Raw genomic sequence first — 20,779 nt, 5'->3', positions numbered from 1 at the left:
ACCTATAACTGTGTTTGCAGAATGTTGACCAGGCAATTAAAATTGCCAAGAAATACTTTTTACATATTTCCCTATCAACATTTTAGGCCAGTCATTGCTAACTAGCAATACCTGTAAATGTGTTCACATACTTTTGAGCAGGCAGTAATACGTAGCAGTACCTATTGATATGCTTCACTTGCAACTCTTTAGCTGGCACTACAAGTACCAATCCCTATATCGATGAAGAAATGTGCCAATTTGCGGCACACACACATACCTTTCCCTACACTGCACATCCCTATTCTAAACTATCGCTCTCCTATCTATCTCAACTACCTAGCGTTAAACCCCTAACTAAGCTCACTGTCTAGCAGCCCCGGCTGCAGCTCCGCATTTTATATGCACACGGACATGTGGCTTAGGCAGCCAATCACAGAAGCCATCCTGTCTGAACCTTGTGGATGTTTGCTGCACTGTCATTGGCTGCAGCAACATCCACAAGGGAAAAAAATGACGCCACACAACAAAAGCCTTCTCCCGGTCCAAAGTCCCCACCTCCCCCACTGATTTTACACATTCCCTCATCAGACAGCACCACAAGCCTATAGAAAAGCAGACAATGCTAATAAAAAAAGCATTTTTGGAAACACAGCCAGTGTTCAGGGGCAGAATCCGAACAAAAACGAACATTACTGACTTTTGGAGAAAGTGCTCGGGATTACCGAGCCCAAACAAATAAGCTAAGGCTCATAACAAATTTGAAATTACTGAACCTCTACCGAACAGGTTTGCTCATATCTATTTATTACCTCAAACTTAGTTAAGTTCAACTGTTTTCATTACTGAACCAATTTGACAATTACAATGTTACCAATTTAAAAAAAAGAGTCAGTGACATATTTCTGGAAATCACAAGTAGTTAGCCATTATGGAAGGCTAGCTTATTTCTTGTTTGCTTTTGTGGTTTCCTGCTTTATCTTATCGCCCTGCCTGGGAGAGGACCAGCTGCTCCATTATTTACAAGGATTTATATATCAGTAAAAACTCTTAAAGCAAAACTACCTTTGAGTCCACACTATAGTGTCAATTCCTTAAGTGTATTATCACCTATTGAATGCAAAACATGCAGTCATCCCTATCTAATATATAAAGCTGAGTGTATGTGAGTGTATGTGTGTATGTGTGTGTGTGTGTCCACTAAAGGAATCTGCACCGTCGCATTTACAATCACAAAATTTTGCACAGACGCCCCATGTGACTCAGGGAACGTCAGAGACTATGTTTTGACGGAATAATTTAACCCTGCGCTTCACAGTTACTTTCCAAAAAACCTGCCTCCATGAAAATCAATGGAGCTGTGAGCTATAGGTTATTAATAGCAGCTATGATTGGTTGTTATAGGAGCAAAATAAATCTATATATATAATTGCCTTATTCTGTCTGTCTGTCTGTCTTGCTCCAAAGTTGTGTCGTTACAGCGACATTGTGTCGTTACAGTGACAACTGTCAGATTGGCCGCTGGGCTCGGCCTGGCCCCGCCCCTCCACACAGATTGGCCACTCGGCTCGGCCTGGCCCCGCCCCCCGCATGGATTAACCGTTTGGCCAGGCCCGCCCCCCGCACGCGATGCCCGCTAGGTCACGCCCCGCACGCGATGCCTGCTAGGCCATGCCCCCCTCATGCAATGCCCGCTAGGCCACGCCCCCACACGCAATGCCCGCTAGGCCATGCCCCCGTATGCAATGCCCACTAGGCCACGCCCCCGTGCACAATGCCTCCTAGGCCACGACCCCCCACACATTGGGCACCTTTACACCTCCCCCCAGGACAACTCCTCCCATTATACTCCTCTTTTCCCAGGACTACTCCTCCCATTATACTCCTCCTATTATAATCCTCCTATTATACTCCTCTCTGAGGGGTTCGCAGCATGGGGGATGGCGCACGATGGGGAGTGCAGCATGGGGGATGGAGCACGATGGGGGTGCAGCATGGGGGGTGGACCACGATGGGGGGTGCCCAGAATGGGGGGATGAAACACGATGAGGGGTGCGCAGCATGGGGGATGGAGCACAATGGGGGTGCACAGCATGGAGGATGGAGCACAATGGGGGGTGCGCAGCATGGGGGATGGAGCACCACCTTCATAGTATCATAGTATCATAGTATCATAGTTTTTAAGGTTGAAGGGAGACTCTAAGTCCATCTAGTTCAACCCGTAGCCTAACATGTTGATCCAGATTAAGGCAAAAAAAAAAAAAACCCAATGTGGCAAACAAGTTCCAATGGGGAAAAAATTTCCTTCCTTCGTCCACATCCGGCAATCAGGATAGTTCCCTGGATCAATACCCTGTCATAAAATCTAATATACATAACTGGTAATATTACATTTTTCAAGAAAGGCGTCCAGGCTCTGCTTAAATGTTAGTAGTGAATCACTCATTACAACATCATGCGGCAGAGAGTTCCATAGTCTCACTGCTCGTACAGTAAAGAATCCTCGTCTGTGATTATGATTAAACCTTCTTTCCTCAAGACGTAGCGGATGCCCCCGTGTTCCAGTCGCAGGCCTAGGTGTAAAAAGATCTTTGGAAAGGTCTCTGTACTGTCCCCTCATATATTTATACATTGTGATTAGATCCCCCCTAAGCCTTCGCTTTTCCAAACTAAATAACCCCAAGTTTGATAACCTGTCTTGGTATTGCAGCCCACCCATTCCTCTAATAATCTTGGTCGCTCTTCTCTGCACCCTCTCCAGTTCAGCTATGTCCTTCTTATATATTGGTGACCAGAATTGTACACAGTATTCTAAGTGCGGTCGCACTAGTGACTTGTACAGAGGTAGAACTATATTTTTTTCATGAACACTTATACCTCTTTTAATACATCCCATTATTTTATTAGCCCTGGCAGCAGCTGCCTGACACTGGCCACTAAAGTGAAGTTTACCATCCACCCATACACCCAAGTCTTTTTCTGTGTCTGTTTTACCCAGTGTTCTACAATTAAGTACATAATCATAAATGTTATTTTCTCTACCCAAGTGCATGACCTTACATTTATCTACATTAAACTTCAATTGCCACTTCTCAGCCCAATCCTCCAACTTACATAAATCTCCCTGTAATATAAAATTATCCTCCTCTGTATTGATTACCCTGCAGAGTTTAGTATCATCTGCAAATATTGAAATTCTACTCCGCATGCCCCCAACAAGGTCATTTATAAATATGTTGAAAAGAAGCGGGCCCAATACTGACCCCTGTGGTACCCCACTATGAACTGAGACCCAGTCCGAGTACGTACCATTAATAACCACCCTTTGTTTCCTATCACTGAGCCAGTTTTTAACCCAGTTACACATATTTTCCCCTATCCCCATTATTCTCATTTTATGTACCAACCTTTTGTGTGGCACCGTATCAAAAGCTTTTGAAAAGTCCATATACACAACATCCACTGCATTTCCCTGGTCCAGGCTTGAACTTACCTCTTCATAGAAGCTGATCAAATTAGTTTGACAGGATCGATCCCTCATAAACCCATGTTGATACTCTGTCATAAGGTTATTTTTCTTGAGATACTCCAGTATAGCATCTCTCAAGAAACCCTCAAGGATTTTACCAACCGTAGAGGTTAAACTTACCGGCCTATAATTTCCCGGCTCAGTTTTTGTCCCCTTTTTGAATATTGGCACCACATTTGCTATGCGCCAGTCCTGCGGTACCGACCCTGTTATTAAGGAATCTGAGAAGATTAAAATAATGGTCTATCTATAACAGAACTCAATTCCTGTAGTACTCTGGGGTGTATGCCATCCGGGCCCGGAGATTTGTCAACCTTAGTGATTTCGAGGCGGCGGCGTACTTCCTGCTGGGTTAAGCAGGTAATACTCAAGGGTGAATTTATGGTATCACTGGTCATGTCATCTGCCATGGCATTTTCTTGTATAAAAACCGTAGAAAAAAAGTCATTCAGCAGGTTGGCTTACACCTTACACAGACACCCACACACACAACACACAAACACCGTGGCACACACAAATATATGCACATACCGTGTAACACACACATTGCACAAAACATACCTCCCCCCAAAACACACACACGCACCCCACACACACACAAACCGCGCAACACACACAGCACCACACACACACAATGCTACAGACACACAGCGCTCCACAAACAATGCAACACACAATGCAACACACAAACAACACCACTCTCACCCCCCCAGACAACACCCAGAACATTTACAGCACCCTACACAAGCACTTGGCAATTACACACAACAACATCTATATATATAACAAAAATAATACATTAACTACACAATACGTAAATTCTAGAATACCCGATGCGTTAGAATTGGGACACCTTCTAGTTGTTAATATAAGAAGCTAATGTGTGAGGTAATAAGAGGTCAGTGGAGAGATGGATGGAGACAGACAGACATAGGCACAGACAGAGTAAGAGGCAGACGGAAAGAGACAGAGAGAGAGAGACAGATAGTCAAAGAGACAGAGGCAGACAGACAGGGAAAGAGACAGACAGAGACAGACAGGGAAAGAGACAGATGGGGACCGAGACAGACCTGGAACAAGACAGACCTGAAACGAGACAGACCTGGAACGAAACAGACGGGGAAAGAGACAGATAGGCAAAGAGATAGACGGGGAAAGAGACAGACTGGGAAAGAGACAGACGGGGAAAGAGACAGACAGGGAAAGAGACAGACAGAGACAGACACACAGAGACAGACACAGAAAGAGACAGACAGACAGGTAAAGAGACAGACAGAGACAGACACATACAGACACAGACAGAGACAAACAGAAACAGACAGAGACAGAGACAAACACACAGAGACAGAATCACAGAGACAGACTCACAGAGACAGACAGACAGATGGCGACAGACAGAGACAGACAGACAGAGACAAACAGTCAGAAACAGTTACTATCCCGAGCAACGCCCGGGTACTACAGCTAGTATACAATAAAACTTCTCTTTATGCAACTTCTAGTATCAGCAGTGCTCTGTGTCACTGCCCTTTTTGTAAAACATAGCTGTATCCTCAGCATAACAAATACAATAATTTAGAAGCCAATTATTGTTTGCCATCTTTATTCTACCTTTTTCTAGTGTGTCTGTATGATCAAAGAAATCTGATTGGTCAGATCAGAGGTTCCTGACATGATTGTTGATGTGATCGTTCATATGCCATTCGCCTCAATACATTTTTTGTTTCAAGCAAATGCCTTTTTATACATAACTTGTATGGTAGCATAAAAGATTCAATTTATAACATATGAGTGAATTGTTGTTTATCAATTGATTGCTGAATATGTTTACACTGAGCAACAGGAATAACTTGTCGCGGTTGGATGACTTTTACGCAGTTTATTTTATCAAAATAGTGTCAACTAAGTACCCTATGTTATTTATATGTACTATTACTATTTGTTTATTTATTTATTTACTGGCATCACAGTGTTTTCTCATTTAGTTTTTATCACAGGTTTTCACTGTTAAATAGCCTCAGGATTAACATTACACCATGTTAGAAATTGGATTTAAGTGTCATAGTGTGCCGCCCCCGTGTCAGCAGCCGAGCTGCTCGGATCCGGATCCGCAGTGGCTCGAGGGGCGTCCGGACCCGGGGGTCTCGCGGCCACTCGAATGAAGGAGGGTATTTACAGGTGATGATGTATTTACAGTTCGTAACGCCACCTGTGGTGTGTGGTAAGGTGGAGTACCACCACTGTGGCAGGGAGTACCCGGTGGCGATGGAGTGGGCAGCCAGGTGTTTAACCTCTCCACGGGTAGGGGGGGATTGTTACGGTTGCTGCGAGCACTGGAGACTATGTCCAGATTTCTTGCTACTGCACATGTGCGAGCGCTGGAGACTAAGTCCAGATTTCTTGCTACTGCACATGTGCGAGCGCTGGAGACTAAGTCCAGATTTCTTGCTACTGCACATGTGCGAGCGCCGGAGACTAAGTCCAATCTTGGAGCCATTGCACATGTGCGGGTGACATCATCGCTGACACGAGGTCACATGTCTCTGACACCTTCTATGCCGATTGGTCGCTGGTCATGTGCTTGTGACGTCTTGCTCGGTGATAGGCCAGCATGACGTCACTCCTGTCGTTCTGGAAGCGGATTGGCTCTGGTGTCCTCCATCTTGGATGAGGCACAGAGTCTATATAAGACCCTGACACACGCCGCATGGTGCTCAGTCCTCTTGGTTCATGCATATGAGTAGACGCTCTGTGCGCGTTCCTCTAGGCATTCCTCTGTCTATGCTAGGTGAGCGCTACCGGCAGGGTAGCGTTCTTATACCTTACAGCTTCGGCTGCTGTCCGTATCCTTACCTCTTAGGGGAGCGGACATAGGCAGGTGCCTGAGGCACATGGTCTGGCTGGGCCTTGTGATTGTACTCGTAGGTGGACGTTGCCGCTAGGGTAACGTTCCTTATACTGCGTCTGGCAGTTGTTCGTATCCTCGCACACTAGGGGAGCGAACAGAGGTAGGAGCTTTGTGCGGCTTACGCTGCTGTTCGTCTCTTTTGCACCACTAGAAGAGCGGACCTAGGCAGGTGCCATATCTAGTGGTTCGTGTCCTCGCACACTAGTGGAGCGAACGCAGGTAGGAGCTTTGTGCGGCTTACGCTGCTGTTCGTCTCTTTTGCACCACTAGAAGAGCGGACCTATGTAGGTGCCATTTCGCACACATTGCCTTTGTCTCTGTGATTATTAACAGAGATCATTCCACACACCCTCCAAGTAAGGGAGGAATTGCTTTACTTTCTTATTATATCCTTCTGTGAGTTAACAGAGGTATTGCACTCTGCCATAGTCTGCAGCAAAGTCTTTGCACGGTGGACCCTGACTGTCTGATACTCCTTTCGGTTATTATCAGACAGCTCCCCGTAACAGGGATGCCCCGGGACTCGGTGATGGTGACAGGGATGTGCCGTTGGGGAGGTAAGGGTCACTTGCATGCTCACTCAGTCCAATAGCGCTGACACCAACAACTTTAGTAAACCAAAATTCTGGACACCGCTGCCGCTGAGGGGGAGCACGTTTGGGTCCTGTTTCCGTTGGTGTTGCCTGTTGATCTGTGACCTTTTCCCGTGGCACCTTTTTTCTTTCTGGTTGGTCCCTGTAGCCTAAAACTAGTCGGGTCCTGCTCCCCAGTATGGCTAACTGAGGGAGCTTGCTCTCAGGGTTCACGCTTGGGATTTCTCGGACTGTATTTGTGGAAAGTCCTATCTCTGTCGTTTCGCTAGTACCCAGATTTTGGAGTGGCTGCAGAGCGGATCTTGAAGGCTCCGTTCTCGTCGGGTGAATTGTCAGGTTGCCTGAAGCCACTCCCTAACCTAGGGTCCACGTACTCCGTTGTGCCCTGGTCCCAGCCCGGTGATGGTATGAGTCCGCCGGCTGTCCTCCATGACAATGCTGTGCCCCTTGTCACGATCCCCTGCGACCGGGGGTCTAGCTCCTACCAGGCCCAGACCAACGTCTGGTACCTAGTAATCCCAAGGAGCCCAGCTCCTGACCTCCTCTTACTTTCACCTTCAACACTACACTCTCCCTTTCTCTGACTGACTCCTTACACTCTTAACCTCCCCTAACCAACCCCCTAAGTGGGCGACCCTATTCCACTCAGTCCGTCCACTGGTGTGTCTGGTGGGTATGGTGCAGAGTGTTCCTAGGATTTTGATTAGCTGTTTTTTGCAACACCAATTGTTAGAGGAGGTAGATATTGCACAGAAGGGAAGATTGCACAATACCCTGTTACAACCTGATAGGCCAGGGCGTCACAATAACGATTAATTAATTATTTTTTTTTTTCAATGAAACTCATTGATGGTATTGTGCCTCAGGGTTCTTTGGAACACTGAAATCAATCTCAGATACATGTGATGATTAGTTTGCCAGGTGAGCCCAATAAAACGAAAACAGGATGTTCCACAATATTAAGCAGGCCACAGGTTTTCAACTAACATGGGAAAGAAAAAGGATCTCTCTGCTGCATCAAATAGTGCAATGCCTTGAACAAGGGATGAAAACATTAGATATTTCACGAAAATGTAAGCGTGATCATTGTAATGTGAAGAGATTTGTGGCTGATTCTGAGCACATATGTGTTTGTGCTGATAAAGACAGAATGAGGAAGGTTTCTGCCATGCAAGTTCATGGGATTAAGAGAGCAGCTGCTAAAAAGCCATTACAAACCAACAAACAGATATTTGAAGCTGCTGCTGCCTCTGGAGTCCCTCGAACCTCAAGGTGTAGGATCCTTCAAAGGCTTGCTGTGGTGCATACACCTACTATTCGGCCACCCCTAACCAGTTCTCACAAGCAGAAACGATTGCAGTGGGCCCAGACATACATGAAGACTAATTTTCAAACAGTCTTGTTTACTGATGAGTGTAGAGCAACCCTGGATGGTCCAGATGGATGGAGTAGTGGATGGTTGGTGGATGGCCACCATGTCCCAACAAGGCTGCGACGTCAGCAAGGAGGTGGAGGAGTCATGTTTTGGGCCGGAATCATGGTGTTACATCTGGTAGGTCCCTTTAAGGTTCCTGAAGGTGTGAAAATGACTTCTGCAAAGTATATAGAGTTTCTGACTGACAACTTTCTTCCATGGTACAAAAAGCAGAAACGTGCCTTCAGAAGCAAAATACTTTTCATGCATGACAATGCACCATCTCATGCTGCAAATAATACCTCTGTGTCATTAGTTGCTATGTGCATAAAAGGAGATAAACTCATGGTGTGGCCACCATCTTCACCTGATCTCAACCCTATAGAGAACCTTTGGCGTATCATCAAGCAAAAGCTCTATGAGGGTGGGAGACAGTTCACATCAAAACAGCAGATCTGGGAGGCTATTCTGACATCATGTAAAGAAATTCAAGCAGAAACTCTCCAAAAAAGTCACAAGTTCAATGGATGCAAGAATTGTGAAGGTGATATCAAAGAAGGGTTCCTATGTTAACATGTAACTTGGCCTGTTAGGATGTTTTGGATTTAAATAGCTTTTTATTTCAGTGAATGTGACCTCCTAATGCTGCAAATTCCACAAATGAGCATTTTCAGTTCTTTAAAACATATATTAATTGAAATACTATGTCCCAAGAATGACAAAAGTATTTTAGGAGTGATACCTTTATAGACTAACCAGAAAAATTATATTAGCAAGCTTTCAGAGCACAAAGGCTCCTTCTTCAGCCATACAATTGACAATCTCAGGCAGGCAGTTTCAGTGATCCCAAACCCATCCGATCCTTGGCAGGATCGTTCCTCTCTATTTAACATGCACCTACACTTTACACTTAAATAAACGTAAAGTCCAGTTTATTTCTTTGGTTTTGTTGTAGTTTTTTTGTATTTTGTACAAACAGGGCTGTGGCTCCCCTTTTTTGATCTGGCATTTAGTACATATAGCTTTTCAGGGGCAGGTGTCAGAACATTTGGGCCTGTGTGCCCCCATCTACACTGAGGTCTGTTGACACGTAGAGAGGTTTAATATTAGAAATAGGAAGATCTCGATTAAGTTTCATCTTGTAGGATAACTTTTACACTTTTTTTCAATAAAAGTAGTGACAACTAAGTGCCCTATGTTATTTACTTGTAATATTATCACAAAAGTGAGTACAGCCCTCATATTTTTGTAAAAAATGTATTATACTCTTTCATGGGACATCACGGAAGATATAATACTTTAATACATGATACAGTGTAAAGTAGTCACTGTACAGCTTGTATAACATTGTAAATTTGGTGTGCCCTATAAATAATTCAACACAGCCATTAATGTCAAAACCGCTGGCAACAAAAGTGAGTACGCACCTAAATGAAAATGGCCAAATTGTGCTTAATTATCCATTTTCCCTCCCCGGTGTCATATGACTAGAAATGAGCGAGTACCGTAATATTCGTAATCGCTACACTTGTAACAAATACTTTGTAAGAATCGTGCATTAGCTCTGAATAGCGAGTACAATGCAAGTTAATGGGAAATGCGAGTAATTTTCTGCGGGACCAACAAAGAGGTCTAGCATAAGGAAAAGGCTGAAATGGATGGGAAAGTGATGAAACTGAATATGTAAAGCCTGGAGAATATGCCTGCAGGCATTTCTGACTCACATATGGTGTCTGGGAATGAGGATGTCATAGTATTACGCCACTTTTACAGATGCACAAGAACACCTTCCAATCCTAACTTAACTTGCATTTTACAGGCCAAAAAGGTTAAGGCCCCTTTCACACGTCAGTGATTCTGGTACTTTTGTGCTTTTTTTTAAACGTACCAGAATCACTGACATACGCAGACCCATTATAATGAATGGGTCTGCTCACACGTCAGTGATTTTTCACTGCACGTGTCTCCGTACGGTGTACCCGCGTGTGCGTGATTGCTGCACGGAGACATGTCCATTTTTTTCTGGCATCACTGATGTTCCACGGACCACGCAGTGGTGTGGTCCGTGAAACACGTGCCAGAAAAAAACGTGCATTTAAAATAATAAACATTTTAACTCATCCGGCTTCAGCCACGCTCTCTGCAGCCTGTCCTCCCTGCTGCTTCTAAGCCGGCTGATTACTGTCGCACATATTAATGATGCGCGACACAGCCGACCCGGAAGCAGCTGCTGAAGGGGTCACCGCCGGCCGGATGCTGCATCGCGGGAGGATTCAGCACCACGGAGAGCGGGAGCGGGCACAGGTGAGTTGATTTCTAAGTGCAATCACGGGCCACGGAGAATGGAGCCCGGATTGCACTTAGACAACCCACGTGTGCCGTGAATCACAGCACACGCAGGGACATGTGCGTGTTTTACACGCCAGTGAAAAACGTCACTGTTTTTCACTGACGTGTGAAATGGGCCTAAGAAACAGTTTTTCCTGCATAATCACTTGTATATAAGGCTAAATAAATAGGAGAAAAAAAATCCCTTTTAGCATTTGTTCACAAGTGGTGTTTGGCTTTTTTTTTTAAAGTTTACAATTGGGAGGGCCCTGACTTATACATTTTGTAGGTCTCTCTGTCATATATAGGTTCCAGTTAGCTATTCCCCAGCACTTTACAAGGCCAGCTAGAACAAGCTTGTTGGTATGTTGTAACACCGAGGTACACCAAAACCCTTTAATCGCTATACAGGGATCTGGAATTACTGCAGGGTCCAGGGGTTCACTGTCTATGGTAGGCTGCAGTCCAGAGATGGGGATAGTCGACAGGCCGAGGTCAAACCGAGATGTCAGGTGAGGTACAAAACAGCAGGCAAGAGGGATGTCAATAAACAAAGCCAAGCTTATATGAGACATAAAGCAAGGTGCACAGTACCAGGAAAGATGTGGCTCAAAACAACACAAGACTATATCTGGCAAGGAACCAGGGACACTGAAGGATATAAAAAGGGTGTGGTGCCTTCCTATAGGCTGAAGTAGGAGCTGATACTAGCTGGAAGGCACACACTCCTACAGTCAGTCAGCAGTACTGCAAGTTCCAGCCAGACCAAGCTTGGTGAATGTGCGGTGACTCTGCCCACCAGAGCCGCTGGAACTGACTTCTCCCCATCACCAGCACAGCCTGCAGTGTGAGCAGAGCAGCACCTGGTGACCGGGGCAGATGTCACTGGAGCAGGCCCTGGTAGAGACGTGATAGTAGAGCGGCGCCTGGTGACCAGAGTAGATGTCACCGGAGCAGGTCCTGGACATGTGACATATGTTGATCTTTGACATGAGGGGCCTCAAGTGGTCCTGTAACATACATTTTGGAGGGACTGCTGTTACTTCTACATTTGGGCGGTCCCTTCCTCATTGAGATAGTGGAATACATATTCCATAACAGTTTACATTGTGGCATTGGGCTTTACCCTCCTCCTCCATGTCATTCTGTGGCCCTCAATTCAAGTTTTCAGAGGGCCTGCAGGTGTCAGGAAACGTGAGTTTGGCGAGCACCCAGAGGTGGCGCAGTAGCATACGTTTGGGGGGGGACTGCTCTTACTTATACATTTGTGCGGTCCCTCCCTCATTGAGACTCAGATAGTGGAATACATATTCCATAGCAGTTTACAATGTGCCCATTTTGGCGGTGGCCTTTACTCTCCTCCTCCACCATATCATTCTGCGGCTCTCAATTAAAGTTTTCAGAGGGCCTGCAGGTGTCAGGAAACGTGAGTTTGGCGAGCACCCAGAGGTGGCGCAGTAGCATACGTTTGGGGGGGACTGATCTTACTTATACATTTGTGCGGTCCCTCCCTCATTGAGACTCAGATAGTGGAATACATATTCCATAGCAGTTTACAATGTGCCCATTGTGGCGGTGGCCTTTACTCTCCTCCTCCACCATATCATTCTGCGACTCTCAATTAAAGTTTTTAGAGGGCCTGCAGGTAGCAGGAAACCTGAGTTTGGTGAGCACCCAGAGGTGGCCCAGTAACATACGTTTGGGAGGGACTGCTCTTGCTTATACATTTGGGCGGTCCCTTCCTCATTGTGACTAAGATAGTGAAATACATATTACATAGCAATTTACAATGCGACCATTGTAAGGGGTAACAGCCTGGATTGTGCCGTCCACATCAGCCACATTAATACGGTGTTAGTGGGCTTGCCAAATACGAAGCAGTACTACTAGCATTTTGGGCTGCCTGGTACAAAGGACTCACTGGTACTTTTTCCCTATTATTTTTGGGGTCAAAATTTGCTTGGCTTGGGCCATCAACATCTGTAAATATGTCACCAAAACCCAAAATGACAAAAATGTCAGTTTTTGAGGGACAGGAACGTTGACGTGAGTGTGGTGTTGTCAGTGGTGGGCAACAAGGCACGGAGTCTGTGTCAGATCAGAAGAAGCTTGATGCATCCAATATGTCTCTTGCCAAATATCCTGGTCTGGAACATAAACGTGTGTGGAAGCCAGAAGAGCAAGAGCAGATTCTGTCTTGGATGGTAGACAAGATCTCTTTGGCGTGCATTGATGTGCAAGTATTTGAGAACCTACTGCCAGAAGAAAGGAAATTTGAGGAACCTGATTTACTGTCTCCAAAAGTGAAGGTTGATGATGATAATGAGACACAGTTGTCATCAGGTCAGCCTACAATCTCAACTGAGCAAGAGTATGAGACGAAAGACGAGGTGGTTGATGAAGAGTCCACTGATCCAACCTGGACTATTGGCATGCATAGCCAGCAAAGCAACACAGAGAAAGATGGATATGTAGCACCATCACAGGCATCAAGGGGTAATGGTTTGCCCAGAGAATTGGGTCAACTTTTTCAAAGAGAACCCCCATTCAGACACTTTCTGGAAGTTTTTGTTTCTGAAAGTTCTTCAGAGAAAACTTTTAGCATCTGTCATACCAAGTTGAGTAGAGGCCAAGGCAAAGGCAATCTGAGCACAAACAGTATGCAAAACCACATGACAGCCAAGCACCCCAGTAATAATAATGATATTAATAATATTCTTTACTTCTATAGTGCCAACATATTCTGCAGCACTTTACAATTCAGAGGTTCCTACTGTATACAAGAAAAAGGATATGAATAATAAGGTCCATACTATTAGAAACCTATATATATGAATGGTCACCAAAAAAGGACACAGAAGAGAGGAAGAGAGACCTTCAAAAATTCATGATTAACACACCAATATCATAATAAATCCAAGAAAATTCCATATCAAGATAATAAGGTGCAATTTAATTCATTATATGACAAAAAATGACAATGGATTTAAGGGATGTCATTTGGACACATAAAGTGCAGAAGTGCCTGTAAAATCACAACCAGGGAGGTGTGCCTGAAAGACCAGACCAGGGGTTTGGTAAAACATGGAAATACATAGGGACTGTTACAGTGGCGCGCCAATGTGGGACGGTAAGTGACACTTCTCCGGATATATAGCAGCCACCCACATCACACCTGCACCTCCCGACGAAGCGACAGCGAAACGCGTCGAGGTGCAGGGTGGTGTGTCTGTACCAGGTCCAGGGGTCATTGTGGTAGGTTACTTTGCCTGCTGGTCCTGCCCTGAATATACAAAGGGAGTTTTTTTGATCCCTGGTTGCCACGGTCATGATTTAGGCTGTGACAGCACCTTTCCATGCATAGGGTGAATACTTTATTCTGCATGTACTTTCTTATACATAAGTACAATATTATATTCTGCATATCATGTTTTATTATGATCTATGATTGCTGAACAGTGGGTAGTGTTATACACCTAGCCAACCTGATGAAATGTAATTGTTGTATATAATCGTTGTATCATAGAACTTTGTATACCTGTTACTGTAACAGTCCCTATGTATTTCCATGTTTTACCAAACCCCTGGTCTGGTCTTTCAGGCACACCTCCCTGGTTGTGATTTTACAGGCACTTCTGCACTTTATGTGTCCAAATGACATCCCTTAAATCCATTGTCATTTTTTGTCATATAATGAATTAAATTGCACCTTATTATCTTGATATGGAATTTTCTTGGATTTATTATGATATTGGTGTGTTAATCATGAATTTTTGAAGGTCTCTCTTCCTCTCTTCTGTGTCCTACTGTATACAAGCAAGTAACAGTTATATACAATGATTATAGCAAAAAAGAGAACCCTGAGCATGAGAGCTTACAATCTACAATGAGGTGGGGTGGACAAGGTAAAGGTGCTTATTTCCAATGACAATCCAGCCATCTCAAAGAAATGGGGAATACATAAAGGCTGCATGAACCAGCCAATCTTTGAGATGCTTTTGGATGCGGGGGAGTTTGATTGAGAGTTATGTTGTGAGAAAACTATAGAGACTATGTGAATTTAATTTAATTAAGGAGTGTGATAGGCCACCCTAAAAGATGTGTTTTTAGGGAGCGTCTGAAGTTGAGTAAGTTGTGGTTTGTTCTGGTTTATTGGGGCAGAGCATTCCAGTGGATTGGTGCAGCTCGGGAGAAGTGTTGGTTCCGGGAGTGGGAGTTTCAGATTAAAGTGGAATTGTGGATGTTAGTCGAAAGTCATTTGCAGAGTGTAGAGAATGGGTAGGCTGGTAGACAAAGAGGAGGTTGGATATGGTGGGGGGGTGTCGCACTCTGGAGAGCTTTGTGGGTGAGGAAAAATCAATTTGAATTGGAGCCTGTGATATATGGGCAGCCAGTGCAATGACTGGCACAGAGCAGAAGCAACCAAGTAACAGTTATCCAGATAGCTGACCCTGTCTGCAGCATTAAGGATGTGAAAAACAAAGAAAAACCTGTACAACGACTTAGTCAAAAGGGTATATAAATTTTATGTTATGAAATAGTAAACAACGGGTTAAAAATTGTAGCACAAAGATACATAGAACTTAATGATGAAGGCCAGCAGGTGGTGACCTCACCTCACATATAGGCATGTGCAGGATAATAATAGAGTTAAAAAGGAGTCATGCGGCATGCTGTCCATGTTTGCAAAAACATTGTAAACTGCTCAGTATCAAATGTTGCTGTAAAGGCTGAGCAGTTCAGAATATTAAAAAGCAAAGTAGGACATGAACATGTCGCCCAAACGACCCCACCACTATCAAAATGTAATACAATACCTAAATGTGAGCAGGAGTCCAAGGAAACCTCTGCTATGTTTTCTGATTACGTTCTCGCCTGCCTGGATCCACAGACTCAGATGGGATGTAATGGACAGGCTAGAGGGAAGCCACTCACCAAACAGGACCTCCAGAATCCTGAAACCCTTTAAGCCCTATACAGTGATTTGGAATTACACATGGCCCTGGAGATCACTAACTGTGGAAGGCTGCAGTCCGATGACAGTAGTCGTCAGGCAGGGTCAAACCAGGAATAGCAGAACAGGGACAGAATCGGCAGGCAAGAATGTAATCAGCAAACGTAGCAGACGTCAAATCCAGATCGGGCAGCGAGGTACAAAAACAGTAGGCAGGATAGTAGTCAGAAAACACGCAGAAGTCAGCACACAGGAATCACTAAACAGAATAGGGCAGACCAGGAGCCAGGAAATCAGAACTATCTCTAGCAGAGGTCAGCAGACAGGAGGGGAATTAAGAAGGGTGTGGTGTCTTCCCATTGGCTGTAGCTGAATGATTGCAACTTCAGCTGGAAGACACACGCCACCTATAGTCAGCCAGTGGTACTGCACATCCCAAGATAACCCAGCCCAGTGGATGATCGGAGCCTGCGCCCACCGGTGCCGCAGGCATCGACTCCTCTGCCATCACCAGCACCATCCATGGCAGGAACACGGCGTCGCCTGGCGATCGGAGTAGAAGTCACTGGAGCGGACTCCGGTGGTGACGTAACAGTCAGCAATAATGGGCGTAACCTTGTGGTGTATTTAAAGGTCAGCAGGCTGGTACACGTGCCATGCATGACTCACGTGTTGAACCTAGTTGTTCTAAAATATCTCAAAACATATCCTGACTTTCTGTATCTAATTGAGAAGATGCGCCATATTAGCACTACCCTCGCTTGATACACATTTTATCCAACAACCTATACACCTTTACTGGTTGGCCACCTTTCTGAACCCATGGTACAAGGAGAAATTTCCTTCTCTCCTTTTGGAATAACCAAAGGGTTGCACAATGGAATCCTTCAAGAGGGTCGTTGTAGATAAGTTACTGAAAACATCACCCTCAAACAACACTGGCGGCAGAGTTACTGACTTTTTTCAACACCAAGGATTAATGGGAGAGACACGAACGCCAGGTCTGTGGAGCCCCGCATTACCTTCAGGTCGCCTTAGGGTCTTCAGGGACTCCACGTGCTGGTGATCTTCTGGCCACAGGTTAGTCGGGTTAACTTCAATGGGTATCGTGACGCCACTCTTGGTAATTGCGGTCAGGGGGTGACCGCTACTGCAGTTTAGGGAGCGCCTGGGGCTGATGGTAGATGCAGTCAGTTGTTGTAGCCTCCCAATAGTGAGGCTGGACCCAGGGCCCAGTGTAAGTGTGTAGTACCACAGGTCGCAGAAGAACTCACATACAAGCAGCAATGTCTTTCAGGGTTTTTACTCACTTTCAGATGGTAGCTGTGAGTCAACCCGGGCAATGCTATGATGAACCAGGTGGAACCAAGTATCCCTTCGGCTGATGTAGGGGTGACTGCTGACTCGCCTTCCTAGCCCTTCTTGTTTTGAGGTGACTCCTACTTAGTGGGCCCCCTCGTTGCTGCTGTAGCTGCAGACTCGGTGTGGTTGGTGAGGCGCATAAAGTGCCCTCGCCAGCAGATTTGGCAGGCCAAATGAATGGGCCCCTGCTCTGGGGACCTGTTTCCGCGTGCGGGCTTGGACTACCGGTGGTCCCCTTACTCAGCCACCTCTTGCTACTGCCCTAGGTGGTTTTTTGGCGGCACCACTGGGTAGCCTTTCTCCCCCGCCAGCAGCCACTGACTGGTACAGTGTCTGGCAGGGCCCTGCTCCTCTGCTCTGCCCTCCAGATGCGGCTCCTCCACTCCTACTCCTTTGGCTGCCTCTGCACAACTCCCTGTCTCCAGTCCCACACCCACCACTAGCTGAGATGCAAGGGCTATGCCCCCTCCCTGGGTCTGCCCAGGGGTCCCCTTTAGCTGTGTGTGTTCCTGGTTACTTCGTGTCTGTGTGTCCACACCCTAGTTAGCCTCTGGGATTACCTATTTTGTACTCACTCAGCCTGAGTGCAATACTCAGTGGCGCCTGACCAGGTCAGGAGCGCCACATTTAAACAGAGGTGGGAGGAAAATGTGTGCAAACTGGGCCATTTTCATTAAACCAGCACATCAGAAAGGGCTATTGTGACGCCCTGGCAAAATCAGGTAGTCACAAAAAGAGGAAAATCCTCCTTGGCAGCTACACAATCCCCACACAGATGTACACCAGCCAATCAGGCCCTACTCACCTCTTCCCCAGGAAAAGGAAGGGGGGCGAGAGGAGCTAAGGAATAGAGTTGAGCGCAGTTCGTGGTTCATGGTTCTCCAGTTCACAGCTCGAGTGATTTTGGGGGCTGTTCTAGATAGAACTAGAACGCGAGCTTTTTGCTAAAGCTCGATAGTTCTAGATCCGTTCGAGAACGGTTCTAGCAGCAAAAAGCAGGGCATTTTACAGCTACAGTGTGCAGGAGCCATCGCTGGCAGCCTGCCAGAAGCTGGTAACCAAGATAAACATTGGGTATCCAAGCAAAGCGCTTTGGTTAGTAACCCGATGTTTATCCTAGTTACGTGCAGGAAGCCCACACTTCCCCACTCAGCTCTCTCCGCCCCCTCCTGCACGCAGCATGTACACATACATACACACACACACACACGTCCCCAGCCATGCAGTCCACGACACTGACGTCCTCCTGGCACTCTGCACACATGGTCCCGCTCGGCTTACCTGCGGTGATGAAGTCCCGACCTCAGCGCTGTCACTGTCCTCCATGGCCGCCGCTTGTCACATCACCTTCTCTCGCTTCCGACCCGAGACTGACTAGCGGTGACGTCACGGGCCTCTCGCGATACTTGGCTGTGAAGGTCATTGAACTCAGTGACAGGTGCAGTCAGCAGTGCAGGAGATCAGCGCAGGTAATGTACCTCGCTGACAGCAGCACTTGTCATCCCCTGCAGTGACCTGGGCTGACCCATTGATGTTAGCTCAGGTCACTGCACTGCTCTCCCAGCCAATGGGGAACATCCTGCTCTTCATTGACTGGGACAGTGTGGATCGTCATGGCAACCCCTTGGATTACACCAGACCTGGATTTGTTTTTCTTTCTAATAAATTGGTTAAAGAAGGAATGTATTGGGGAGTATTTTTTCAAATAAAAATGTGTTTGTCGTCTATTTTTTTTTATTACTGACTGGGTTGGTGATGTCGGGTATCAGATAGACGCCTGACCTCACCAAACCCAGGGCTTGATGCCAGGTGACATTACACATTTGGTATTAACCCCATATATTACCCCGTTTGCAACCGCACCAGGGCGGGATGAGCTGGGGCGAAGCACCAGGATTGGCACATCTAATGGATGCGCCACTTCTGGGGCGGCTGCGGCCTGCTATTTTTAGGCTGGGGAGAGTCCAATAACCATGGACCTCCCTAGTCAGAGAATATCAGACCCCAGCTGTCTGCTTTACCTTGGCTGGTGATCCAATTTTGGGGGGACCTGTTACGAGGGGGACCCGGGGAAGCGTGCCAAGATGGGGAATGGACAGCTTCCGCCGGTCAAGGTCCACTGTGCGGTGTAAGGGACCGCTGCTATGGTGGGTGAAGAGTGAGCGGGTTGCTGCTAGCGATCGTCTGGAATGTCACAGACGATCTATGTACACCGGTCTGCCCTAACCCGTGTGGGTTGTATGGCAGGGATCACACGGCTCGGTGTACCTGTTGCATGGGGAAGCACAGAGGTGCCCACGCACGTGTGCCAGTGGAAGTCACGAGAATATGGCACGAGGGTAGCACAGAGGTGCCCACGCACGTGTGCTTTCAATAACCAGGTGAGTCCAGTGGAGACTCGAGGAGCTCACCTGGGACAGGAACACGGCCTGTAGAAGGAGCTACTGCCGGAGCAGCAAGGCAGGGACACGGCCTGCAAACCAGGTGCTGCCTAAGCAGCAAGGGCCAAGCCCACAGAAGAAGATAATGCCTGAGCAGTGGCGTGGCAGCACCACTCCAAACTTAGAAGGACGGTCGCGCGCTGCCATGATGGCAGGAGGAGCTTTTAAGGAGGTGTAGCTCCAGCCAAGGGCGGGCGCGAGGCGGAGATGACGGACTTGACCCAATCAGGATCCACGACATCCCAGCCTGGCCAGTCAGGATTCACCACGTCACCAGCCTTGTCATCAAGCCGTGTGACGTCAGTGGGCGAATCAGGATCCACCAAGCATAGCACATGCTCACCCTCCTGCCTCTGGGAAATAGAGGCGGGATCCTCGGTCTCACAATGTGTAGAGATAACGGGAGTCTCACTGCTTCCCTGAGCAGCAAATCTCTGCACATTGCGCAACCTCACAGACCTTCGAGGCTGCTGAGCAGGAGGAGCTGTGGCAGGCAAGGAATGGGAGACTGCCTCATTTCTTGCAACAGGAGTACCACTAGGTGTCACCCTTGTGCTGCCTCTCTGAGGAGGTTTCTCCTGCACTCTGCGCAGTCTGGCAGACCTTCGGCGCTGCGGAGCAGGAGCACTCGTGGCAGGCAAGGAGACTGTCTCATTCCTTGCCACAGGAGAGCCACGAGGTATAACAGGGACCCCTACGTGTTTATTTTTTTTAATTATTTATTTAATTTAAAATAACAGCGTGGGGTGCCCTCAGTTTTGGATTACCAGCCAAGGTGAGGTTGCCAGCTGTGGTCTGCAGGCTGCAGCCGTCTGCTTTACCCTAGCTGGCTACAAAAATAGGGGAAACCCTACGTCATTTTTTTTTTTCATTTTTTTGGCTAAATACAAAGCTAAGCACCCCTTAGTGCCACATGAAAGGCAACAAAGGGTGCAAAATTACAAAATGCAGGAGAGTGGGACATTATGTGTCTTTCTGCCATTATAATGACAGAAAAGACTGATATGAAGTGCACAAGCACAAGAAAATCACCAGAGCGCTCTACGCTGTGAAAAGCAGTAGAAAATGGCACTGGAGTGAACATGTGACCGCCTCATGTAGGATGAAGCTATGGATCCTGGGTAAATTTATGCATTTACTCTCCTTCAGTTTTTTTGCAGTACACAAAAAAAAACGGAAGGCACACGGATGACAAACATATGACATACGGACCGTCTACGGAACGAAAGCGGATGCCACACGGATGCACCCGTGAAAAAAAACGGACTGTT

General features: G+C 46.6%; 1 protein-coding gene across 1 annotated transcript in view; it reads left to right on the top strand.

Annotated features, from left to right (window-relative positions):
• LOC142254375 (phospholipase A2-like) overlaps positions 1–20,779 on the top strand; it is a 114,446-nt gene that overhangs the window by 45,392 nt on the left and 48,275 nt on the right. The window contains exon 2 of the mRNA XM_075325420.1: positions 618–768. Within this exon, the coding sequence (XP_075181535.1) occupies positions 618–768 (151 nt within the window). The remainder of the gene's footprint in view (positions 1–617; positions 769–20,779) is intronic.

The sequence above is a fragment of the Anomaloglossus baeobatrachus genome, chromosome 10 (assembly GCF_048569485.1).
Source record: "Anomaloglossus baeobatrachus isolate aAnoBae1 chromosome 10, aAnoBae1.hap1, whole genome shotgun sequence".
NCBI classification, from domain to species: Eukaryota; Metazoa; Chordata; class Amphibia; order Anura; family Aromobatidae; genus Anomaloglossus; species Anomaloglossus baeobatrachus.
Note: the sequence above shows the minus strand (reverse complement) of the source record. Positions and strands in the feature narration are given on the sequence as shown.